This window comes from Gorilla gorilla, chromosome 5 (assembly GCF_029281585.2).
Source record: "Gorilla gorilla gorilla isolate KB3781 chromosome 5, NHGRI_mGorGor1-v2.1_pri, whole genome shotgun sequence".
Classification (NCBI taxonomy): domain Eukaryota; kingdom Metazoa; phylum Chordata; class Mammalia; order Primates; family Hominidae; genus Gorilla; species Gorilla gorilla.
This window is the reverse complement of record NC_073229.2, coordinates 56,559,548-56,586,401: the sequence shown is the minus strand read 5'-3', so window position 1 is coordinate 56,586,401 and position 26,854 is coordinate 56,559,548. Positions and strand designations below refer to the sequence as shown.

The 26,854-nt window shown below is 39.6% G+C and overlaps 1 protein-coding gene across 2 annotated transcripts in view; it reads right to left on the bottom strand.

Annotated features, from left to right (window-relative positions):
- The window catches only part of DNAH8 (dynein axonemal heavy chain 8), a 394,484-nt gene that overhangs the window by 221,313 nt on the left and 146,317 nt on the right, over positions 1–26,854 (bottom strand). For both annotated transcript variants that reach the window (XM_063707575.1, XM_019030248.4), the window contains exons 16-23: positions 26,391–26,510; positions 24,629–24,764; positions 20,820–21,007; positions 17,884–17,964; positions 17,364–17,480; positions 15,784–15,903; positions 4,123–4,255; positions 1,847–1,962 (exon numbers count right to left, since the gene is read on the bottom strand). In XM_063707575.1, the coding sequence (XP_063563645.1) occupies positions 1,847–1,962; positions 4,123–4,255; positions 15,784–15,903; positions 17,364–17,480; positions 17,884–17,964; positions 20,820–21,007; positions 24,629–24,764; positions 26,391–26,510 (1,011 nt within the window). The remainder of the gene's footprint in view (positions 1–1,846; positions 1,963–4,122; positions 4,256–15,783; positions 15,904–17,363; positions 17,481–17,883; positions 17,965–20,819; positions 21,008–24,628; positions 24,765–26,390; positions 26,511–26,854) is intronic.

The window sequence follows — 26,854 nt, the reverse complement described above, 5'->3', positions numbered from 1 at the left end:
TTTTTAGACAAATAAGAACACATGAAAAATGTGTTTGCATAAACACCCTAGCAAACCAGAGGGACTTATTCAAAAACCAAAATTCACAAACAGTATGTTCAGAGTAATTCTGGCTTGCTCAATACTCAATTTTCATCTAACAAAATTGAAGCACTTTAAATGTGGTACATTTCTCAATGATTAACGGCATGGGCACAAGAAGATAACTAGTCTCCATCCTCAAGAAGCTCAGCTTGGTGGATAAATGTATTTTAAAATGTGCAATACTCAAATATATGAGATGAAAATTCCACCCTCTGGGACCGTGGTTTGACCCTCTCTCCACACCCTACCTTCCCTTGGGAGAAGTAGCCAAGTTTATTGATCAGAGCACAGGACAGGTTTTGAGCCTGGTAGGCAGAGATGTGGGCCCATGTCTTGCTTACACAATGAGTCACACATCGGGGCAAGGCTCTGGCCATACTGTTCCTCACTGCTCTAGAACCCGGCCCCTCTGAGACTGGGTTGGTGAGGCAGAAGAGAGAGTAATAAGGCATGAACAAAGAGGAATATCAAGCTTTTCCATGTGGCAGTGGGGTACAGTCAGGGCTGGTGAATTATCAAGCTAAAGCAGAGATGGTGACATAATCAGATTTTTATTATTATTATTATTTTTTTTTTTGAGACAGAGTCTTGCTCTGTCGCCCAGGCTGGAGTACAGTGGCGCGATCTCGGCTCACTGCAAGCTCTGCCTCCCGGGTTCACGCCATTCTCCTGCCTCACCCCCCTGAACATAATCAGATTTTTATGTTGACCATTCTGGCAGCAATGTGGGAGATGAATTTGCGAGGCAGAGGCTATTTAAGAGGTGACCACTAGCGCAGCTCCAGTGATCCCCCAACTGGAGAGGTTCTGAGGGTACTCAGTCACGCTCTGAGGACTTCAGCCAGTGTCAAAAGGTAATGCAACTGGAAGACAGGCACTTCTGAGAGGGGAGTGCTCCAGCTGACACCTGCTGGTTGCTAACAGCTACCTGGTGCATGGTACTGAGAAGAAGCCTAAACTCTGCAGAAATCTAGATGCTGCAGAAAAGTGTTTCCCAATTATCTGGCAATATCATCCTTGAGCAAGAAGGTGAAAGTGGAATAAATGTGTGCTGTTACACAAACTGTATCAGATTGTGTAAAAGTGGGTAAAATAGAAAAAGAATGAAAAGAAGGTGGGTATGCAGGATTAAAAGAAAACTGACCCGGGGAGGAGAAAGCAGGAATGAGTGCAAATGTGACAGTGACATTCGGAGTTCATGCACGACCAGAAGGGTGAGGACTAAGAAGGAAAAAGAAACCCCAGGCCCCCTTCTGAACCTTCATTCTCAACACATTTCAACTCAATGTGAAAATCTGCCTATCTAGGGCTTCTCCTGGGGGAGAGTCCAGAGTGGTTATCCATAATGCTAGTTTAAAATGCAGATCCCTGAGCCCCAAGTGAACCACAATCTGGACTTGCAATACAGATAACCATTAAACACAACAACTGAGAACAAAGTTCTCCATTCTGAGTCAAACCGATTGCTGCTCCAATCCCTGACGTCACATTTACTATATGAGAAAACATGGTCAATCACAATGAGGAGAGGTGACTACATAAACTGTAATTGACAGAATCACATCAAAAGCTGTGATATTGGGGAAAACTTAAAGGATTGCCTGATCCTACAGTATAAAATTGAAAATTATACTTTCTGGATTTTGTTAGAAATTAGATAGATTGGTTGCAGAACTGCCTGGAAGAAGCACCATATGGGGTTATCTATAATCCTATAAACCATAATTCTGTGAATTGCATGAAATTGTTCCACAATAAATACCTTTTTAAATTCATCTTCTTTATCATTAATATCAACCTCATTCACAATATTAGCTTCATAGTCATTGTTTTCACCCTCTTCTGTTTCACTTCCAAAAACAACGTGTTTCCGCTGTTCTATAGACAAAAGACAAAACAAAAAGATAACATTTGACTTTTTAGCATTGTCTGTATTCTACATGGCCAAATCCTCTTAGGAAGCTCCTTTTTAAAAAGCTCTTACTTTTAAAACTGTTTTTTGAAAAATGCTTTTCGCATTTGTTCCTCTAGGAGTCATCCTTGAATTCAATTTAAATTATCCACCTCAATAGAATTGTCATTCTACTAAGAGATACACTCTGTAAATATACAATCTAGAATTCAGAAAAGTTTTAAGAGAGTTTTACCTATTATCTTTCTAAATTATCTGTTTATCTTTTGAGTTTTCCAACTTGACTGAAATGATATTTTTGTGTTTTTGACGCTTGTGATGAAACTAATTAAACTAAGTGGAAAAACTCTAAGAGGAAAGATGTGATGTGCATACTCATTCTAGGCTGAGGCTTTCTCATCCTCAGCACTACTGACATCTTGGGTGGGTCAATTCTTTGTTGCTGGGGGCTGTCCTGTAGGATGTTTAACAGCATCCCTGGCCCTTATCCACCAGAAGCCAGTAGCAACACCCACCCCCTCCCCCGCCCCGCCCCCAACACACACACACACTGTGTGACAACTGAAATGTCTCCAGACCTTGCCAAATATTCCCTTGGGGGCAAAATCCCTTCCAGTCCCGTTAAGAACCACTGTTCCAGGCACAGTTTTCTCTTTCTCTCTCTCTCTCTTTCTCTCTCTCCTTGCTATGTCACTTTCATGGGATCTCTGCTTGACTGGAATGTTCTCTCACTCCAAAAAGCCAGCTTCCCACAGATTCCCTACTTCAAATACGTTGGTAATTAGCTAATTAACTTCATCCCTGTAAGGCAGCGCCATCTCTCAGGTCTCCTTCGAGAGTCTGGGTGGCACACTCTGTGTCAGTGACCTACTCCTGGTGCAGTCAATGGCTAGCCTTGCTCGAAACCAGCCTCACACTACTTCCCTGAGCAGCAGCTGGGGAGAAGAGCAGGTGTGTAGCAAACAGGGATCGTGACTGAAAGGCACATCCCCTTACAATACTAACAAGTAAAACCTCCAACTACAAAGTTTTACCTAATCAGTTCTTATTTAGAGCCTGAAAACAAAACTTTAAAATGAAATATGTCTTTCTTTTCCAATTTATCCAAAGATTTGTTATATCTAGGACAGGACAATAATCTGAGCAAAGCTAAAAGTCCCGTGTTCTTAAACCATAATCTAGGAAGCAAAACACTTCCCTACTAGGGAATCTTTTCTTAAAATTCCCTGCCCCTGATAAAGGGGATTCAAATTCAACAGCTTCTCTCTCGGGCTTATTAATAAAACTGAAACTATTAGAACCTATTGAGATAACAGGAAATTCAATAAGGTAAAAATTATTTCATCCACTTTAAATAATGCAGGCACCTTGTCATACAAATTTGCCTGAACAGATGTGATGAAGTAAGGAAGTTTCTCTTAGTCCCAGTCAAGCAAACTGAATGAAGGTTATGAGGGTGTGGGCAGAATCAAAAGTTAGGAGCCTTTTAGGGCATCCTTTAATCATGGGAGGGGGAATGGATGGTGGAGAATACATGCTTCCGTATCATGTTTTCTTCCTTGAGAGTGCACTCTTCAACTGGGTACCATTTATCTGTACCCAAACCCCAAAGATAGTTGTAAGTAGGAATTCATAGCTTACTCTACACAGAGAAGGATCTAGGAAAAGAAAAAAAAAAAGTCTTAAAACATGGTTTCACCCAGATTAAGTTTTCCAGATTCAAGAAAATTATAGAATTTACCTTTTCCTGGTTTATTTTTCTCAAAAAAAAAAAAGTAAAATAAATCAAATAGTCAAAGTGACTTGATAAGAATGCTGCACCAGAAAAAAAAAAAAAATAGAGTTAGTATAGCAGGCCTGAGACTGCTATCCATAGGAAGGCCAACTTGCAACACTGGACCGGGGTTGGGAACTTGGATTTGAGAGGGGTTCCCACCATTCCGGAACTAACAAAAAGAACTCTCTGGGCTTAAACTGTTGGTACAAACAATGTGATTTATGCTGAACACCTTCTTTGCTTCTGGGGAAGGGAGGGTCTGGAATTCAGTACCTGCTAAGCAGAAGGTGCTTACATAAGAACGAATCTGTAGATCTTGTAATTCAAACATAGTAACGAGAAAAGTTACCTGACTGTTTTGCTGCTTTCCCAGTGTATTTCACTTCATAAATCTGCTCAAATATTGATATAAGTTCTCTGACAGCTTCTTCCACATGCTTACTTTTGTGGTTTAGAATGTCAGCCCATTCTTTTGTGTATGTCTGTTAAATAAAGAAATGACTATTATTTTCCAGATACTTAAAAGTAACACTGTGAAAATTAGTCCTATGACTTTAATTTATAAAACTATAATTAACTTCACTTGAAAAAAAAAGCTAGAGATAGCTGAAAATGGCATAATGCTTCAGATTCAAAATTGTCAATGGCTAAAAGCATAGCTGCTAAGGCCCAAAGAACAGCAGAAAGATGAAAAAGTCCATCTTTGACCTATCCCTGACTCAATCACACATAGAAATCTACCTTGATATTCACATAGGTGAAAAGAAAGAAGGCTGAAGGGGTGGAGAGAAGATGATGCCAGAAGTTGAAAATGAGATGTGGTTTCAAAAGAAGACAATCCAGAGTATTGGTTTGGAGAGTTAAATTAGATAAAGTTTTTAATTGAGCATGGTGTTGTATAACAGGCATCAATTTAAGAGTTTTACACATATTAACTCATTTAGTTAAACACTGATCTTGGGATGAGTAATGGGGTGAGTAATATTATGGTCCCCATTTCACAGCAGAGAAAACTGAGGCTCAGAAAGAATAAGAAATTTTCCTAGGTCACACAGTAGTTGGAAAAACTATTTGAAATCAGTTTTGTCTGATTCAAAATGCCTGCACTTTGTCTTTCTAAACTCTTCTACTAGCAAATGCTTTAGGAAGAAGTTGAGAACTAGTCAAATTCAGAAAAGAAAACTAGTTTATAAAGTTCAATAAGTCTTTTGACATGCCTACAAAAAACACTCATTTTAGGACAAAGAAAAGTAGTTGGATGCAGTGTCTCGTGCCTATAATCCCAGCTCCTCAGGAGGCTAAAGCAAGAGGATTGCTCATGCCCAGGAGTTCAAGGCTGCAGGAGCCATGATCGCGCCACTGCACTCCAGCCTGGGTGACAGCACAAGACCTCATCTCTAAAAAAAAAGGTAAAAGTAAATCAGGGCCAGGTGCAGTGGCTCATACCTGTAATCCTAACCCTTTTGGAGGCTGAGGATGGAGGATTGCTTGAGCCCAGGAATTTGAGACCAGCCTGGGCAACATGGCGAGACCCCATCTCTACAATAAATTTTTTAGAATTTTGCCAGGCATGGTGGTGCGTGCCTGTGGTCCCACCTACTCAGGAGGTTGAGGCAAGAGGATTGCTTGAGCCCAGGAGGCAGCAGTGAGCCATGCTCACTGCATTCCAGCCTGGGCAACAGAGCAAGACCCTGTCTCAAAAAAAAAATGTAAATAGGAGCAGCCATTTTGGGCCTTCAAGAACACAACTGCAGAGGATCCCAAGTCTGTCCATGCAAACTTCTCTCCAGAAAAGCCTTGGGAAGTCCCATATTCCCCATGTTTTGCCCCCATGTGTTATGTGTTCCTCTCTTGACCGTCTAATCTGTATCTGAATGCATTCTCATCATTTTTTAGTCCTAGGAGACATGCTGTCCCTCCTTCTATCCAAGGATATTCTGTGATCCTCTCCACACCCACCGACTCTTCTGACCTTGCTCCATCATTCATTCAGTTTGTTCTTTTCAATTTATTCAATTCAGTGCTAAACATTGGAATGGTAACGGAGGCTGGAAGCCACTTCAGTCTAACAGGCAAAATAAGTGTTAAGCAAGTAGACAATTCCAGCTGATCATGGCAGATTGGACATATGTGTTTACACATCCCAGCTTTGAAATCCCCTCAGGAACCAGACACACTAATTAACTTGGCAGAATGAACACACATGTTTATCTTGGCATCCCCATGATATATCCAGAAACCTCGACAAAATAACATACAGTAATCTTTTGAAAAGAATGTACCCACAAAACAAATGGGAGAATGTCATATAAATTTTTCCATACGTTTCCAATACCATATAATAGTAAAGTTAATGGGATTAACAACTGGTACTGGGACAACTGAATATCCACTTGCAAGAGAATGAAACGGAACCTTCTCCTTACACCATACAAACAGATTAGCTCAAAATGGATCATAGACGTAAAATTTCAGAACTAAAACTAAAAAAAACTCTTAGAGGAAAATATAGGCATGAATCTTCATGACCTTGGATTAGGCAAAGTTATCTTAGAGGTGACACCAAAAGCAGAACAACAAAAGAAAAAAATTGATAAATTAGACTTCATCAAAATTAAAAACTTTTGTGCATCAAAGAACACCATAAAGAAATTGAAAAGAAAACCCAAAGACTGGGAGAAAAAAAACTGTAAATCATATATCTGATAAGGAACTAGTATCTATAAAACATTATTACAACTCAAAAATAAAAAGACAAATATCCAATTTTAAAATGAGCAAATGATCTGAATACCTACTTCTGAAGGAAAGCATACAAAAGGTTAATAAGCACAGGAGGCAGGGCACGGTGGCTCACGTCTGTAATCCCAGCACTTTGGGAGGCACTTGAGGGGGAGGCAGATCATTTGAGGTCAGGGGTTTGAGCCTAGCCTGGCCAACATGGCGAAACCCCCTCTCTACTAAAAATACAAACATTAACCGGGCATGGTGGCACATGCCTGTAATTCCAGCTACTTGGTAGGCTGAGGCAGGAGAATCGCTTGAACCCAGGAGGCAGAGGTTGCAGTGAGCCAAGATGGCGCCACTGCACTCCAGCCTGAGGGACAGAGTGAGACCCTGTCTCAAAAACATAAAAATAAGCACATGAAAGATGCTCAACATCACTAGCTAATAGGGAAACATTTGTCAAAACCACCCTGAGATACCACTTCACACTCACCAGGACAGCTGTCACCAAAAAGACAAATAATAGCAAGTGTTGGCAAGGATGTAGAGTAATTGGAACCCTCATACATGCTGGTGGGAATGAAAAATGATACAGTCACTTTGGAAAGCATCCTGGCAGTTCTTCAAAGAGTATAACATGGAGTTGGGAGCCAGTAATTCCATTCCTAGGTATACATACCCAAGAGAAATGAAAACTTAAGTCCACAAAAAAAAAAAAATAGACACTTATGTTCGCAGCAGCATTCTTTATAGTAGCCAAAAAGTGGAAACAACCCAAATGTCCATCAACTCGTGAATGGATAGATAAAATGTGGCATAACCATACAATGGAATATTATTCAGCAATAAAAAGAAATGAAGTTTTGTGAGACAGGGGGATCGCTTGAGCCTTGGAATTAGAGGCTGCAGTAAGCCATATTCACACTACTGCATTCCAGTCTGGGTGACAGGGCAAGACCTTGTTGTTTCTTTAAAAAGAAAAAAAAAGAAATTAAGTTCTGATATATAGGCTACTATGAATAAATTTTGAAAACACTCCACTAAGAGAAAGAAGCTAGTCACAAAAGAACATATATTGTATGATTCCATTTGTATGAAATGTCCAGAATAGGCATGTCTATAGAAGCAGAAAGGAAATTTGGGGTTGCCTCGGGGTTGGGAGGGTTGAGAGGAAATGGAGAATGACTAATGAGGATGAGTTTCTTTTGGGTGATGAAGATGTTCTAAATTGATTGCAGTGATGGTTGTGCAACTCTGTGAATATACTGAAAAGCATTGAAATGTACACTTTAAATGGGTGAATTGTAGGGTATGTGAATTTTATCTCAATAAGGCTGCTAAAAAATAATAATTCGTGCCAGAAATAATTTGAGCCAGAAATTGGGGAAACAAAAATTAATGGGAGATGGGAAAGTGAAGATAGCATGTGCGAGCATTTGGAGAAGTCTGGTTGTAAATGAGAAGCAAAGGAAGAAGTGGGAAAGTGTCTGTTGGCAAGGAAAGCATGAGAGCATATGATACTGCTGGAGAGAAGGACCCAGTGGAGAGGACAACGCTGAGGATACAGGAGAAAGGAAAACTGGCGGAACAAGGTCACCGAGAAGACAGGTAGGCACGGAATCAACAGCCCATTTGGAGGACCTCAGTTTTGAAGAGAGGTGGAAACTTTCTCCATAGAACCCAAAGGAAGGAAAAATGGATGCAGCAGCAGTCAGCAATGTGCCAAGAGCTCTGATTGTGGAAATTATTTACATGATTTTAATTATGAATAATCCCTGTTACTCCATCAAAGCCATATTGCCAGACACTCCATGTCCTGCCAACCATTCTCTACTTTTCTCTGCCATGCCCTACGTTGTGGGACTCCCTCATTCTCTGACTTCCAGTTGGGTTTAACCCAAGAGGAGGCACCAAGAGAAGACAGGAGAGCTATAGTAGAGAGAAGGTGGGGTATTTCTTTCCCATTCCCTCCTTGCTTGGAGGCTGCATCTCTGGTAGAGCCCTGCCACATGGCTTCAGCTTTTACTGGGCTCTGAAAGCACAATTTTCTTCCCTGGTCCCTTCAGCCCTAGTGGTGGTGATGACTTCCCACCACTGGGACTCCTGCGGTATCTCACCCTGCTGGGATCTTCACTGATACTGTCCCATACACAATCCCTGTGCCTCAACTCCATCCCTGTGTCTGAACTCTGATCAAAGAACACGTGCAAAACAAACTTCATTAATCCTTGCTGAATTGGGCCACTTCAGATAATCACAACGACCCACACTGCCATCAATACCAAGGGTAAGAAACTTAGACGTACACATACCACTGCACAGATGTCCTGTGTCAGCTGGCAACCCAATGGCTCAGCCACCTTCCTCTTATGTTCAACAAGTGGCAAAATAATGCCACTGCAAATACTACCTCTATAACACGTCATGAACAGTTGAGGCCACACAAAGTAAAGCATCCTGTCCTAATAAGGACTCCATCTCTTCTTGAGAATACTCGCTACTCCTTGAGGACTAAGACCATTCTTAAAACTCAGTAAGAAACAGACTGAATACTAAAGAAGTGCCTTAGGGGTATGCCAGGGACTAGGAGACAGTTATATTGATTTTTAAATTTTGTTTTAATTAATATACAATCCACATTCTACAAAATTAACCTTGTGAAGTGTGTAACTTACTGGTTTTTAGTATATTCACAGACTTGTGCAATCATGACCACTATCTAATTCCATAATATTCTCATCACCTCAGAAAGCATCCCTATACCCATTAGCAGTCACCCCATTTCCCTATCTCCACAGCTCTGGCAACCACTAATGTGCTTTTGTCTCTATAGGGCAAAGTTGATTTTTTTTTTTTTTTTTGAGACGGAGTCTCGCTCTGTGGCCCAGGCTGGAGTGGACACGGTCTTGGCTCACTGCAACCTCCGCCTCCCAGGTTCAAGCAATTCTCCTGCTTCAGCCTCCCAAGTAGCTGGTGTAATGCTAAAGGTTTTTGTCTTAGCCAAGCCAAAGAATTGGCATGGCAGCTGCGAGTGATGGAGACACCGACTAAGAGAAAAAAAGCTGTAGGCTTTATTGAGCAGAGTGACAGTACAAAGCTTCCACAGCATGGAAGGGGTCTTGAGCAGGTAGCCAGTGTTATATTCTTTGATCACTTTTTAAACTTTTTAAGGTGGGAAATATGTGCAGCGGGGAGATGTTACTAGAGCGAGAAACAAAGACAATTAACATGTCTTAGATCTTGAGGAAAACCTGAATTGCAACTTAGGTTTCATCTACTTTATGACTTTGCAGCGGCATGGTAAAGGAGACAGGATCTCACAGTATTTTTACAAGGAATTGGAATTGGAAGCATAGATAAGGTCTGCTGGTCACAAACAAACGTGCAATTAAAATTCCTTTTAGTTTCAGGGGAGGGGAAAGGGAGAGAGGGAGAGAGGACACAGGGAAGCTTACAGCAAAATTTTCACTGTTTATAGCTTTCTTAGGGAAGAAAATATGCACAAACCCTGGTGTTAGGAATATTTTAAGCATATATCTTCACTATTATTTATCTAGGACTAAAGTAAGGCTTGAGGCAGGAAATGAGTGAGTTTCACAGCTTTCTGAGCCTTTACTCGACTTAAGAAGCCTAGCTGGCCTCTCCTTTCACTGGGATTACAGGCATGCACCATCACCGCCCCCCGACTAATTTTTATACTTTTAGTAGAGATGGGGTTTTGCCATGTTGGCTAGGCTGGTGTCAAACTCCTAAGCTCAAGTGATCCACCTGCCTTGGCCTCCCAAAGTGCTGAGATTACAGGCATGAGTCACCGCGTCCAGCCCCAAGTTGATTTTGTTGACAGAATTGCTAATACTCATTAATTATTTAACAGTGTTTAACTTGGATCATAACATTTCCTTGATTTTCTATTCCATTGGTAGATCTATCGAGACAGAAGTTATCAGTTAGGCTCCAGTCAGGAAAACGGAAGACACACCAGCTATTGTAACAAATAAAATTAGAGAATTTAATATGGAGGATGGGTTAAACACAGTTAAAGTGTACAGGACAAGCCGCAGACAAGAACCCCTCAGACACCAAGTTGTGGAGGGAAAGGGCTTTATTCAACTGGGAGCATCGGCGGGCTCATGTCTCCAAAAACCGAGCTCCCCGAGTGAGCAATTGCTGTCCCTTTTAAGGGCTTACAACTCTAAGCAGGTCCCCATGAGAGGATTGTGACTGACTGAACAAGCAGTGGGTACGTGACTTCGGGCTGCATGCACCGGTAATCAGAACCAAACAGAACAGGACAGGGATTTTCACAATGCTTTTCCATACAATGTCTGGAATCTATAGATAACATAACCAGTTAGGTCAGGGGTCGATCTTTAACTACCAGGCCCAGGGTGTGGTGCACGCTGTCTGCCTGTGGATTTCATTTCTGCCTTTTAGTTTTTACTTCTTTCTTTGGAGGCAGAAATTGGGCATAAGACAATATGAGGGGTGGTCTCCTCCCTTAAAAGGACCCAAAATGCTTACAGGGACACTGACGGCACACAGAGATATAACAGTTACAGCAGGAAGAAGCTAGCATCCCTAGGACTTGGGATGAGGATGGAGTTATTAGAACCTGGAGCAGAGAAGTGAGGGGGCTGCCCAGCCGGCACTGCTACCTCAGGAGCTCAGAGGGGGACCTCATGATGCTGGTACCGTGAAAGGCACACGGGGCTGGCTCTGGAAGGGCTGGGAAAGCCAGGGCTGTGACTACTTAGTCACTCTGTTGCCAGAGTGAAGAGTTGTTGTGGGTGCAGTAGTGTCAGGAACAGGAGGCAAATCAGGAAAGAGCAAGTCCCTTCTCTCTCCTCCAGCATCCTTCTAGCACACCCATTGGTAAATCCTAAAAGGGACCCAGCTGGCCAAGGAGGAAAGTACTATCAGCCCTAGGATCACAGGACAGAAAGAACAACTGGAAACTAACAGAAGAAAGCTTTTTAATAATTCACATAATCTGTCCTAAACCACCCTTGGATGCGCCAAGACAAGGAACACTGCCCTGACTGCAAATAGCCCTGATTCCCAAATATGATCTGAAACCACAGTTTGGCCCAAACCAACTTTGTCTCAAAAAATTAATGTTACATATATTGTGTTTCCAAAACTGATTGCAGTCAGGAGTGTGATCCAGCTTGCCCTGTCATTACAAATCATACTCTGGCTTCACTATAATGGCCACTTGCTGGTAGGTTTGTGAGAAGACAGCCCAACTGTTACTAGATCTCAGATCACTCCAGGGCAAGCGACTGGGCATACTGCTTGACAAGCATGCTCTTCAGAATTCTGCCTCCTGCATCTTGACTTACACTCTTTTTTTTTTTTTTTTTTTTTGAGACACAGTCTCGCTCTGTCGCCCAGGCTGGAGTGCAGTGGTGTGATCTCAGCTCACTGCAAGCTCCGCCTCCTGGGTTCACGCCATTCTCCTGCCTCAGCCTCCCAAGTAGCTGGGACTACAGGCACCCACCACCACACCTGGCTAATTTTTTTGTATTTTTAGTAGAGACGGGGTTTCACCGTGTTTGCCAGGATGGTCTCGATCTCCTGACCTCATGATCCACCCGCCTCGGCCTCCCAAAGTGCTGGGATTACAGGCGTGAGCCACCGTGCCCAGCAACTTACACTCTTGAGTCTTAGCACTACCACTGGAGAATTATTGTATAATTAGTAGAGAGTTTTAGTTTGAGATGATGAAAAAGTTTTGGAAATAGATCATTGTGATGGTTATACAACATTGGGAATGTACCTAATGCCACTAAATTGTACACTTAAAATGGTTAAAATGGTAAATGCTATGTTAGTATATTTTATCACAATAAAAAAGTTGTCAGCCAAAACAAAGAGTGGGGAGTGGGAAATGATTTTTAAAACTTAAAGAGACATTTCAATCAAATATAATGTGTGAACTTGTCTGGCTCCTAGTTCAGAGACAAACTCTAAAAAGACAATTTCTATTAAAGCTAAATATATTCGTAATCTATGACTCAACAATTTCCCTTTGGGGTATATATCCACCAAATTAGTGCTTAAGTCCACAAAAAAAAAATTTACAAGAATTCTTAGTATATAACCAAAAGCTATAAACAATCTAAATGCCCTCAAGAGTAGAATGAACAAATAAACTGTACTAAATCCATATTATGTAATACTATACAGCAATGAGAAGTTGAAATGAAAGAACAAATGTGTCACAACTGCAAAGATCAATCTCATACATATAACACTGAGCAAAAGAAGTCAGAAATAGAGAATATATTCTGCACCTTTCCATTTACATGAAGTTCAAAAACAGGCGAAACTAATATACAGTGATAGAAGTCAAATGGTGATTACTTTTAGGGGTGGGAAGGAGGTGTAACTGGCTGGAGTAAAGCACAAAGGAATCACTTGGGATACAGAAAGTGTTCCATATCTTGATCATGGAGATAGGTACAAGGGTGTATCATATGTAAACGTTCATTGAATGGTGCACTTAAAATTTGTGCACTTTTCTGAGTATATGTTATATCTCAATTTTTTTAAAGCATAGAAACTAAAATAAAAAGCAACCTGAAACCATGGCTTCTATGGGCTTTGTTTTTTCATAACCAAAAAAAAAAAATTAAGGCCTTAGATCCCTCACAAGGGTGAGAGGCTGGAAATAAGACCTACCCCATCCCCACCCTTGCTTAATATCAGGTGAATCAAGGGCTAGGCCCTCAGGGAAAGAGTGCACGAGAAAGGAAAGTCAGCTACCTTGGTTGAGGCTCTGGGCTGGCGGGGAGCAAATTCTCCCTTGGGAATTTACAACTAGTTTACCCTTACATAGGTTTGGGGCTTGAGTTTATACAATCTATGAAGCTTTGGAAATTCTATCATCTGAGAAACTAACATAAAGTTGTCCCAACTTGGTAAAACTCCTAGGCACCACATAGAAATAAATAAAAAGAAACAGGTTCTCAACCAAGGCTGTCCAGCATTCCCACAAATAGATGTGTGTGCATTAGCTCCCAATCCAAAACTGTAAAAAACAGGAAGAAACAAGCCACTCTGGGCAAGAGTTGGTAGAAACAGCACAGAGCAGAATTAGACTCCCCCATTTTTTTCAGATAGTGAAATTATGTTGTAAAATATAAAATATTTTTTAATGTATAAAGAAAAATAGAATAAAGACATGAGAAAAAGATCACATATATTTGAAAAAGAATATAAAATAACATCTAGAAATAGATAAGTCAATAAATTTTAAAAAGAGGGCAGGGAGTAGAAGTATTTCCAAAAATATTAATTAATAGTTACAATTACTGTAAATAGGTCAAAATTACCAGTTTTTTTAAAACAGACTTTCAGAATAGATTAAAAATAAAACACAGTTAAATGTTCTTTACAAGAACAAAATCTAAAATAGGAGAAGCCAAAAAGGATGAAAGTCATAAAATGGAAAAAGACACATCTGAAAAATAGTAACCTGAAAAAAGCTGGCATAATTACATCAATATCAAACAAAATAAAACTTAAGGATAAAAAACTTAATCAATAATGATAGAGGAACACCCAATCCAGAAGATACAATCATCTTAAACTTGAACACACCAAGAACAGGATGTTAAAACGGGTCATCTCACGGGCAAGGTGGCTCACACTTATAATCCCAGCACTTTGGGAGGATGAGGTAGGAGAATCACATAAACCCAGGAATTCTAGTCTGCAGTGAGCCATGATCTTGCCACTGCACTCCAGGCTGGGTGGCAGACCTCATCTCAAAAAACTAAATTAATTAACTAATTTAATGTAATGGGTTGTTTAGTGTTGTCTCAGTTACAGTCAAGACCCCAAAACTGAGAACAAATAATTTTAAGGCTGGGCATGGTGGCTCACACCTGTAATCCCAGCACTTTGGGAGGCCAAAGTGGGTGGATTGCTTGAGTTCAGGAGTTCAAGACCAGCCTGGGTAACATGGTGAAACCCTGTCTCTACAAAAAAAATTTTTTTAATTAGCAAGTTGTGGTGGTATGCACCTGTAATCTCAGCTACTTGGGAGGCTGAAATGGGAAGATCACTTGAGCCCAGGAGGTCAAGGCTCCAGTGAGCCATGACCACACCACTGCAGAACAACCTGGGTGACAGAGCAAGACCCTGTCTCAAAAAAAGAAAGAAAGAGTTCAGTTCAAGACATAAATGTATGTCTTGAATTTATCAGAGAGGTTGCATTATGTGCTGGTCCTTGAAAATGTTTAGACAGGGTTCCTGTCTTTGTGCTTTTGAGTCAATGGAGGATAAACAGGTATCTAAATAGTTTCAACATAACAATGCTGAAGAGGTTAGATTTTATCCTGCAAGGACTATGTGCCACTGCCAAGAAGGATTTAAGCTGGGGCATTTCACAGTCAGATTTGATGGCAATGTGGATGGATGTGTCAGGGCAAACATGGAAGCAGCGAGACCAGTTGGATCACCAAATGAATTGCTAAAGTCAAAATAAGCAGTAACGACCTGACCTAGAAAGGGAAAGAACAGGCTGAAACTCAAGCAAAATCTAAGTAAGAAAAAAATCCTAGGCTGGGAGTTGTGGCTCAGGCCTGTAATCCCAGCACTTTGGGAGGCTGAGGCTGTGGATCACCTGAGGTCGGGAGTTCGAGACCAGTCTGGCCAACATGGCAAAACCCCATCTCTACTAAAAATACAAAAATTAGCCGGGCATGGTGGTACACACCTGTAATCCCAGCTACTTGGGAGGATGAGGCAGGAGAATCACTTGAACCTCGGAGGCGGAGGTTGCAGTGAGCCAAGATCACACCATTGTATTCCAGCCTGGGCGACAAGAGTGAAACTTCATCTCAAAAAAAAAAGTCCTGGCTAAGCCTCTCAGGACTGGCTGGATATAGGAAATGAAGGGGTGAGGAAAGAAGTCTAGATGATTCCCAGGTTTCTGAGTGACTTAGAGGGAAAGCATGTTGGAGTTAAAGCCATGAGAAAGATGATATGGCCCTGGTAGCCATGCACAGTGGAAGAAGAGCTGTGAACCACTTACAGAGCCCCAGGAAACACCAGCATTAGGCTGAGGATATCAACAAAATGTTAGTCTAGGTTGTAGCCAGTGCTCTTGCTATTGAAGGCATGAAAGTCCTTGGAGCAGAGAATGTCCACACACACACACACAAAAAAAGTCTAAATGCTACTGACCCAGGTTTCTACTTTTAGACTGAAATTTCACATTTCAGGTTTATAGGCCAATATTTTTGTGATTCTAATTTAATGAACAAATGCATACCTCATTGAGGGTCAACATATCTTCTACTTTGGTAGCACCACTTTCAGGCAGAGAAATCAACACAGTTTTGGCTATCTCCTTCAGAACTGTATCAATATGCATTTCACACAAGTCACTGATCTACAAGGAAGAAAAATGTAAGAAAAAAAAAACTCTTCTTTCCTTTAGAGCTAGGTTTTCATCCAAAAGAGGCTTGAGTTATAAATTAATTTAGAAGGCTAAATCTAGAAACTTGCATCTTGGTCCAAGCATAATTTGGTGAACATTTTAGGAGGACATCTGCAAAGAAAGCTTGACATAAAACTAAATTTTTCTTGAGCAATAACATGTGCCATAACCTTATTTGTGTTATCTCCTTTAATCCTGATTCCAGCACAGGAGGCACTGATATCCCAGTTTTACAACTAAAGACACCAAGGCTCTGAGAAGTAAAGCAACCTGGGAAGGAACACATAGCTAGTAACAGGCAGAGAATCCTACCCAGGTTTATCTAACTCCAAAGCCTCTGAGTTTGTGTATTACACCATGCTGCCATGACACACAGACCAGCACATCTAAAATGACAGGCTTGTTCTATGTAGCCAATATGTCAGAAATCAATAGACAATCTTCAATTTGATGATCATCTCATCTAGTTAATATTAAATGCATTAATATTAATATTTAAGCACTCTCCGACAGTCTATAATTACCCCATATTCTAAGCTACAGTGTGAAGTTGAACCATCATTTCAACATATTAAATGCAAGGTAATTCAGGGATAAGAATAAAGCAAACTTGGCCGGGCGCGGTGGCTCACGCCTGTAATCCCAGCACTTTGGGAGGCCGAGGCGGGTGGATCACGAGGTCAGGAGATCGAGACCATCCTGGCTAACACGGTGAAACCCCGTCTCTACTAAAAATACTAAAAATTAGCCGGGCGTGGTGGCGGGCGCCTGTAGTCCCAGCTACTCGGGAGGCTGAGGCAGGAGAATGGCGTGAACCCAGGAGGCGGAGCTTGCAGTGAGCCGAGATCGCACCACTGCACTCCAGCCTGGGCGACAGAGCAAGACTCCGTCTCAAAAAAAAAAAAAAAAAAAAAAAAAAGAATAAAGCAAACTTAAATGAAGACCCCAATCCAGTAAAAGAAATATAAAGCTTTTTTTTTTTTTTTTTTTTTTTTTAGACGGAGTCTTGCCCTGTCGCCCAGGCTGGAGTGCAATGGCATGATCTCGGCTCACTGCAACCTCTGCTTCCCGGGTTCAAACGATTCTCTTGCCTCAGACTCCCGAGTAGCTGGGATTACAGGTGCCCGCCACCATGTCCAGCTAATTTTTGTATTTTTAGTAGAGACGGGGCTTCACCATGTTGGCCAGGCTGGTCTCAAACTCTTGACCTCGTGATCCACCCGCCTTGGCCTCCCAAAGTGCTGGGATTACAGGTGTGAGCCACTGTGCCCAACCCAAAACATGATATTTTAAACCTAATGGATGTCCTTTTAGTTAAAAGTCATACCCTTTAAAGAGCTTTCATAATAATCAAACTATTACTTATATCCTGAGTATATATGTTGATAGCTTTTTAAATGTATAGATCATACCTTCTTTAAAAGTTGATTGAACATATCCAAAACTAATTCGACTTCTTGAAAGAAGCTTTCCAGTGTTAAAGACGACCATGTTAACACTGTGAGTCCTTGCCTCAACACAGATTCCACCTAGAAACGGTAAAAACACAACTGCTTCTATTATTAACAGGAGCGTCTGCACTTATAGAAGAGGATTTATCACCTACGAATATTATATGTTATATTTTCTTACATGTATTTTCCCTCTATTACACCTAATAAAGATGACTTTTTATTTTTAACCATCTTTGGCTGTCCAGGAAACAATCATGAATTTTCAGAAAAAGTGCTCATGATTTAGATTTAGTTGTTTTTTCAAAGGCAACGAAACTTAGACAAGAAATTCTGCAGAAAAAAAAAACAGAGCTATAAAATTGAACTAGAAAGATGGAGGGTCTAAAGGAGAATAGATGTTCCAAAATCCATAATTTATAGAACCGAAATCTAATTTTAAATAACAGGAAAATCAATATAAACCTTCAGCAATACCAACCTTTTTCATTTTGGGGGTCATCAGATTGACAAACACAGAAGGCACTTCCTGACATAACTCATCATAATATTGCAGAAGACCCTGTAAGAAGATGAAATGGCATGTTTTATTTTAATTCATTTTAAAGTAGCAGTCACATTTTGATTCATGCCAGGAAGGTTTCACAATCCCAGTTTCCTCGTAGTCCTGTCATCATGACAGCTGCCCATTTAAACTTATGCTGATTTACCATACTTTCTCTGTACCTGTAAATTACCTGAGCATCTCCTTTAAACAAGTCAATAGCAATTTCTACACCTTCATTTTTCATATTTATCACTTGTCTTTCCAGATGTATATTAAGTAGTTTGAATTATTATCTTTTTGTGATATCTGTCATTACACATTCCCTCTTTTGTTCCTTATCTTCTGACACATTAAAACATACTCATCTTATCACTGATGCCACACTTGCTTTCTCGAGTCAAAATAAATTTAGCTTTTCCACACAAACAGAATAAGCTTTTATGTTACCTCTTAGATGTTGTTTTAGAGATGATCCATGATGATCAATTTTTTACTGTTTTGTAATTTACTACACTGTGGTGTGGGAAATGCGGATTCAAGTTACTTTATCTCCAAATTAATAATCTTAAACTGTTTCAAACTGTTTCAATTTTTACCTAATAGTTTCAAAGCTCTTGATTCCTCTTTCCCCTTTATACATTACTTGTAGGAAGTTTTATTTATACTTGACACTGGCTAAAGAACTTTGACTTTCTTGATATTGTTCAATACTAGCTAAAATCTTGCAAGATGTAATGCAAACTATATTAGCTTCGATTTATAACAGTACATTTAAACCCAATCCTCCAAAGTCACAGCTAGCCAGTAAAAAAGCCCATGCATGGCTTTTGATGCCAAATCCAGTTTCCACAATACTAATGTTACTCTAGTTTTTTTCAAAAAAAAAGACAATTAAATACTATTTTGGTAAGAGCTAAACTATTAAACTGTTGGAAGACAACACGCCATAAATCTTCATGACTTTGGATTCAAAAAAGGTTTCTTAGCTATGACACCAAAAACACAAAAGACAAAGTAGATAAACTGGACTTCAGCAAAATTTAAAATGTTTGTGCTTCAAAGAACACCATCAAGAAAATGAAAATACAACCCAAAGAATGGGAGAAAAAATTTGCAAATCATATATCTGATAAGGGATAGTATTTAAAACCTAAAATGAACTTTATAACTAAAAAAATAGACAAATACTCAATTTAAAAATGAGCAAAGGATCTGAATAGATGCTGCTGAACGAAAGTATGCAAAAGGTTAGTAAGCATATGAAAAGATGCTCAAAAATCACCAGCCATTAGGGAAATGAAACAAAATCAAAAGGAGATACCACCTCACACTCACCAGGAGGGCTATCATAAAAAAGACAAACAATAGGCCGGGCACAGTGGCTTAGGCCTGTAATCCCAGCACTTTGGGATGCTGAGGTGGGTGGGTCACAAGGTCAAGAGATCGAGACCATCCTGGCCAACATGGTGAAACCCCGTCTCTACTAAAAATACAAAAATTAGCTGGGCATGGTGGCGCACACCTGTAGTCCCAGCTATTCGGGAGGCTGAAGCAGGAGAATCGCTTGAACCCAGGAGGCGGAGGTTGCAGTGAGCTGAGATCATATCTCTGCACTCCAGCCTGGTGACAGAGCAAGACTCCAACAACAACAACCAAAAAAAAAAACAGGAAAAGTCTGTAATTTATTTATTATATTATTGATTATAAAATTATAAATGTTGTACCACAGGAATAGAGTTCATTTTCTCATTGAATAATCAGCTGTTCCATTAATGTCTGTATAGTTATCTTATAACTCATATTTAATCAGTTCTCTATTGTTGGAGTTAGACTCCAGTCTTTTGCTATTACTAATTGTACTGGAAAAAAATGTCCTTGCATTTATATATTTTCTTGCATTCCAAAATACATGTCCACAGCCTGCCAAGAAAAGCAAAGAAGATGAGTTAATGCAGCTTGCTATTTTAACTGGCTTTCTAAAGAAATTCTCATGTTACTTAACTCTTGTCAAACATTTTAGAAACAATGTGTTAGGATCTGAATATACTTTGATTTGACCTTTGAATCAAAGATTGAATCAATCATCAACCTTTGATGGCACTTTTTTTTTTTTTTTTTTTTTTTTGAGATGGAGTCTTACTCTGTCACCCAGGCTGGAGTGCAGTGGAGCAATCTCGGCTCACTGCAACCTCCACCTCCCGGGTTTAGGCAATTCTCCTGCCTCAGCCTCCTAAGTAGCTGGGATTACAGGTGTGCACCACCACACCCAGTTTCGTCATGTTAGCCAGACTGGTCTTGAACTCCTGACCTCAAGTTATCCACCCACCTCGGCCTCCCAAAGTGCTGGGATTACAGGTGTGAGCCACTGCACCCGGCAGTACATGTTAATGTCAGTTTTTGCCTACCATTTTCATTTTGTTAGATTTTACTTTGCCGCACTAGTGAACTTTAATTGAAATAATGCTCCTTTTTGCCCCACAATGTTGAGAATAATCTCTACTTGTATTGTATAGTCACCCCACTTTATTAATTTATATATTATAAATATTCTAGGATAAGTATATTATAAAATTTAATGCACAAGATCTATAAAATTATATTAAGAATAGTTTTTGAAACTTGCTATTTCGTCACTGTCATTATCCAGAAACCTAAATCTGATTTCTGATAATCTTCTCACTTTTTGCTTTCCATTTCCAATCTTTTCTTTGGTTTGCAAGTCAGTATTTTAATTCTATCAAGAATCAACATATTAACAAATTTTCCCTCAATGCCATGAAGCATAACTGCAGGGATATATATATATACACATATTTTTTTTTTACCAAAAAACTCCTTCAAAAATAATTAGAAAACATAATCTATCTTACCTGCAAATACAGTTTGTCTGCTTTCAATTTACTTTCCAATTTTAGCAATCTCTTTGCCTGTTCTGGTACATCCAACTTCATTTTTATCATACACTTAGTTTCCCGAACAACTTCCAAAATTTTGGGATCAAAATTAACCAGCAACTTCCCTGTTTCTGGATGTCGCACAAAAAGCGTGGCTTGTAAAGCTACAAATAAATAATGATTGACATTACTCATTCTGAATTTCCTTTCTGCTTCCAGCTGTGTTTATATTTCTGTCTTGCCCCCTGGACTACTAACTTCTTGAGGGCAAAGGAAAGGTTTTGGATGCCCCAGGTGCTAAGGCACAGCGTCTGGCACATAGTGAATACTCAAAACTAAGATAAATGAATGAAGAGTGTCTGCAAAGCCACAAAATCAGATCCAGGGAGAGAAACATTGACCAAGAATGGTGCTTTGTGCTATGAATTGCAATATTTTTCTGAGTGGGTTGAATAGGTCTATGTCAGTTTATCTTATGGATTATGACTTCACCCCTGAGAAAGAACCAGAAGATGGTTAGAATCACAAAAGATGCCCCACCTCATTTCAAACTCTTTCCCACTCAGACCCCAAACTGTCTTCTTTAAAGAGGCTTATTTAAATTAAATCTCCATCCTGTATTTCTGATAATTAGGCTCAAAATCAGTAAGAAATATTTATTAAATACCATTGAGTTGTGAAATCCTAGAATGGTGGGAAGATGTTTTACACTACATCTCACATAAACCATTCATATAAACAAGCATTTTCAGATATCTATTTTATTATGAATTGAAATACATAAGCCCAAGCAGTTCTTACTGGGTAGCCTTAGATTATTTGTTAGCTTAACATGAAGAACTTCTACAGGCATAATAATAAAACACTTATTATAGACTAGCATGTGCTAGTTTGAATTACATCTTGTATTAACAAACACTACTAACATGAGAATTTTATCACAATTACCAAATCTTCCAAATCTCACATTGTTTTGTTGAATGTGGCCACATCAAACTTCTAGTAAAATAAAATAGTTTGTATATCTCTTTGAAGTTAGTTGACTTTTACTCATCAGATAAAATTAGTCTTGATATGGCCCTTAATGATGCAGGTTTTCAACCTAAATGACAATTTCAACTTAAAATTTTATCCAACTCACTTAGAATCTTTTTAAGATGGGTTAGAAATCACTTATCCTAACAGAAAACCAAGCACTGCATGTTCTCACTCATAAGTGGGAGTTGAACAATGAGAACACATGGACACAGGGAGGGGAACGGCACACACCAGGGCCTGTCGGGGGGTGGGGAGCAACGGGAGGGAAAGTATTAGGACAAAGTACCTAATGCATGCGGGGCTTAAAACCTAGATGACAGGTGGACAGGTGCAGAAATCCCAGAACTTAAAGTAAAATAAAAATAAATAAACAAATAAATAAATCACTTATCCTACCAAGGAAATTCCAAAAGAACTTTTGAACATTTAAATCTGTCTTCCTTAAAACTGAGCTTGCTTGAAAAGACAAAAAGGTCAAGACAACGAAAACAGACCAATAATGACAGCCAGGAAGTCTGCTCCAGGACAAGACAAGCATTTCATCCTATGTGAATCACCATCAGAGAAACTTTACTGAGCAACCAACTAAAGGAGGCTGATGCTACATATCCAATTATTACTACAAGCTCCTATGTGGCCAAGTACAGTCACATCACTAGGACAAAGGAAGCCTTCCAGAGCAATTCATTTCTGAAATGAAATGAAAGAAGTTAAAGAATTCTACTGACTGTTTGTTTTTACTTGTGAAAAAACACGAAAGAATTCTACTTCATATTGAAAGTATGAAAGAATTCTACTTCATATTGTTTGTATGTGATCACTTCTCCTGGACATCAATCCACTGCAATGAGTATAGTGCACCCAATAGAGGCCAACTGATGTTCTCAAGGGGAACAAACTCTTCTGAAAACTTGATAAAATTATTACTCATCAAGATTGTCTAATGTCTACTTATTGGACATTTTTAAAATATTTTAAGAGCCCCCAAGCATGCCTGGCATCATTCTTGACACTGTTAGAAACAGTACAGTATTTTAAATGGTTAAGAGAATGGATTTGGAAGCCAGACTATCTGAATTTGAATGAGCTGTGTGATCTTGGGCAAGCCACTTAATGTGTCAGTGTCTCAGTTTTCTCATCTGTAAAACAAGGCTAATAATAATTCCTTGTAGGTTTGCTGTTAGGATTAAAGTAATTTGCATAATACATGTAATGTGCTGAGACAAAGCCTGGCACATGGTGAGCACTGTATAAATGTTAGCTATGACCATTTTTTAAAGGATATCAGATGAAACAGACATAGAGGGTAACCTTGGAATGTGTAGGGGACACAAGGTAGATCTATAAAGCAGTAAGTGTCATGAGAAAGAGCTACAGATAAAGTATGTGGTGGGCTCTGGAGGAATTATTATTTTCTGCCAGGAAGAACAAGGAAAGGCTGTATGAAACAGGTGACTGTAGAGCTTGTTTTCGAATATGTGCAGATAAGAGAAAGGGTATTGGGGGTAGAAAAACCACCAGGAGAAAAAGAAAATTAAGTGCACGGCATTGTAGAACCAAAACAAAACCAGTATATGCTTCAGTTGTTAAAAGTTCTCTTTTGCCTTTTTCCACAGTGAGTTTTAAGCTACTCTCGAAGCTCCTTTGAGAGTTCTGCTCCATAAACAGGCTTTCTTTAGAGTCCACAGGGTCCTACCATATAGCACAGCACCCAGAAACAGCTGGCCTGATGAAAGTGGCTTATTAAAGGCTTACCTATGGTTCCTGTTAGGGACGACACCCTGCGGGGGTTGGGGCACTGTCCTCTAGGATGCAGGTATGCTGTGAATCAATGGCCTGTAGATAAGTGCTGTGTCCCCACACAGCTAAAATACATGAGTTCTGGAACCAAGAGGCAGAAGTAGGAGTGACTCCTCTCACCATCGTTCCAGCAACCCACCTGCAGAACTTGTGCTTCCTGCGCCTGCAATGCTGTGCTCTGCTGAGGTGGAGACGCTGGTTTGGGAGGGAGAAACCTTTCTACCAAGGGACCCAGTAAGGGGTCCACCAAGGTCACGTATAAGAGTTTAGGGTTGAGATTATAACTAAGAGTTTAAGGTTAAGATGAGACAAAGCAGGAATCTGAACTGACCAACCATTGAGCCCACACAAAAACAACATCCAGGAGGGCTGGATAATGGCTAAGAACCATCCCGTCTCACATTTAACTCCGCCCAAAGCCTTGGCAACACATAAGCCCTCCCCTCAGAGGCACGCAGACACAGTGCACTAAAACGCTTCATTTACTGGAGCTCAAACCTGAAATTAAATTCAGTAATAAAAAAGGGAGAAAGTAAAGGAGAGACACAGGAAGGAAGGGAAGCAGGGAGAGAGGAAAGAAGGCAGGATGCAATTTTTTCTCTCCAGAATGGGACTGAGATTTGAATCTATACCATGATACAACTGAATATGAACACCTTCATAAAGTCTGGAGAAATATCCCTAAAGATATTTTTACTTTCAAATACTGGTTTTCAGTGGAAAGTCCTAAGTTAAGTATGTCATCTTCAAGGTCATGATCATTTTCACTTATAAAATCAGAATATTATTAACAACTGTAAACAAATAAACCACTGTAGCATCCCTAAATCTAAATTGTAACTATCCTAAGATTATGTGGAAGGGATGGAAAAAGTTCTCCAGAACTATGAACTCATTCAAAATCACCTAATCCCTACTTTGTAGGCTCATGGCAGTGTTATACACACCGTAATGTAACTGTGAAATCTCTCTGATCCAGGCTGTGTGATAGACCACCTCGAATTCCACCAGCACATAGGAGATCTTGTTATACTGACGGATGACAGCTTTACCATCCGGACTTGATAGAATGTCTGAGTTTTTCTGTTTTTTTAAGGGAAAAGATTTACTTTAAAAGACTGCTGAATGTTTTTATATCCAAATAATGAAAGTACTTATATGTAAAATGATATCAAATAATTATGCTACCAGTTTAGATTCTGCCTCACAGTAAAACAGAGATGGGGAAGGCCATATCAGCCAGAAGCAGAAGTAGGGAAACATTATCAGTATATAGAGGGAAGACTGGAAAAGGAAAGAAAGAGTTTAGAAAGAGAGAGGTCTCCAGCCCCACAGCCTGCCCCAGGCATTCAGTGTCTCTACCTCCTTTTCTGATCCCATCCCACTGCTATGGACAAGATATAATTGACTGATGTTCCTTGAACCGTGAATAACAGGGAAAATTCCTAAATTCCAGCACGCAAAAAAAGGTAACCATGTATCAAACGATAAAAATAAAATTTCTTGGCCAGGTGCCGTAGCTCACGCCTGTAATCCCAGCACTTTGGGAGGCCAAGGCAGGTGGATTACCTGAAGTCAGGAGTTGGAGACCTGCCTCGCCAACATAGTGAAACCTTGTCTCTCTAAAAATACAAAAAAATTAGCCAGGCATGGGAGTGGGTGCCTGTAATCCCAGCTACTCCAGAGGCTGAGGCAGGAGAATTGCTTGAACCCAGGACACGGAGGTTGCAGTGAGCCGAGACTGCGCCACTGCACTCCAGCCTGGGCGAGAGAGCAAAACTCCATAATAAATAAATAAATAAATATTTAAAAAACAAATAAAATTTCTTTATTTAAAAATCAAAAGATTTAGGTTTCGATTCACATGTCAAACAGGGCAATCTCTGCCCTCTCACCACAAAGTTAATCAGCAACTGAGTCTCCCGAGTAGGGACTCAGGGTTTTAATTTTTTTTTAATATTCAGAACAATGACACAAATGATGGCAGCAAAAGAGAAACAACAGAATCTTCATATTTAATAATGCTTAAATAATACAATTACTTGCAAAAGTACTGTTTTGTAGTTATATTGTTCTATATTTCAGCAAAAGACACGAGATCAAGCAAACCAACTCCGCCTTGTGACTCTGTCTCTTAAATAAAATTTAAGAAAATAATAAGGACAAAGAAAAGACAAACTGGCAGTTTCAGAATGCCAACAGGGCCCAAGACTGTCCTGTTTTTCAGAAATCTAATAATCTGAAGGACATAGAGAATGAATCAACTGTATTATATTCCGCTCTCAGTGGCAGTTCTTCATACAGGAATACACTCTTTGGCTTTATCTTCACCTTCACTGAGTATGTATCAGTGACCTATCTGCCCATACACAGAAGTAAGCTTCCGTGCTAGGCCTGTACTTTATTGTTTTCAAATTTTTTATTTTTATTTTTTAAAAGGCTTTACAAAGTGTCCTGTGTTATTAAAAGACATAAAATTATAAGATTCACTGACTTTGAGATAACTGTAATTAGACTGGCTTATCTACTAAATCTGAAGGAATTGACTTTGTCTCTCTCAAGTATATTTATAAACTAAATTTTCCTTGCCTGGTAAAAGAATTGGCTCGATGTTGGCTACTTTAATGCACACAAATATTACAGGATACGATATATTTGTTATATTAAAACCACCAAAATCCACATATTAAAATTTAATTCTTGGCTTACAAAGAAATAATTGATGGGCTCACTTATCCGGCGATAGAGCTGCCTCACCCAGAGTATTTTTCCTGCTATAGGGGGCATGTTGCGAGCAAGAGGGGGGTCATCTTTCTGAGAATGATAAAGCTGTAATTAAAAATCTGATGTTAATGTTTGAATTCAATACAAGGGACAAGGCAAAAAATATATACAGCTATATTTGTATTGTTTTATCATTATTCATGTTTTATATACAGTAGGTAGTCAATAAATATGTAAATGCACATCCGAGGTAACCTGAGATTTTGAAACAATGATGTTGACCACATACGACACTTAATTTTCTCTTCACCTTTATTTCCTATTACATGTATTTTTTTTCTGCCCTTATCCCAAATTTCAAGGAGGTATTCAAAAGGAGCACATAGTTACATATTAATATGTCATAATAGTATCTAGAGCCCATATTTCTACAGGCAAAAATACTAACT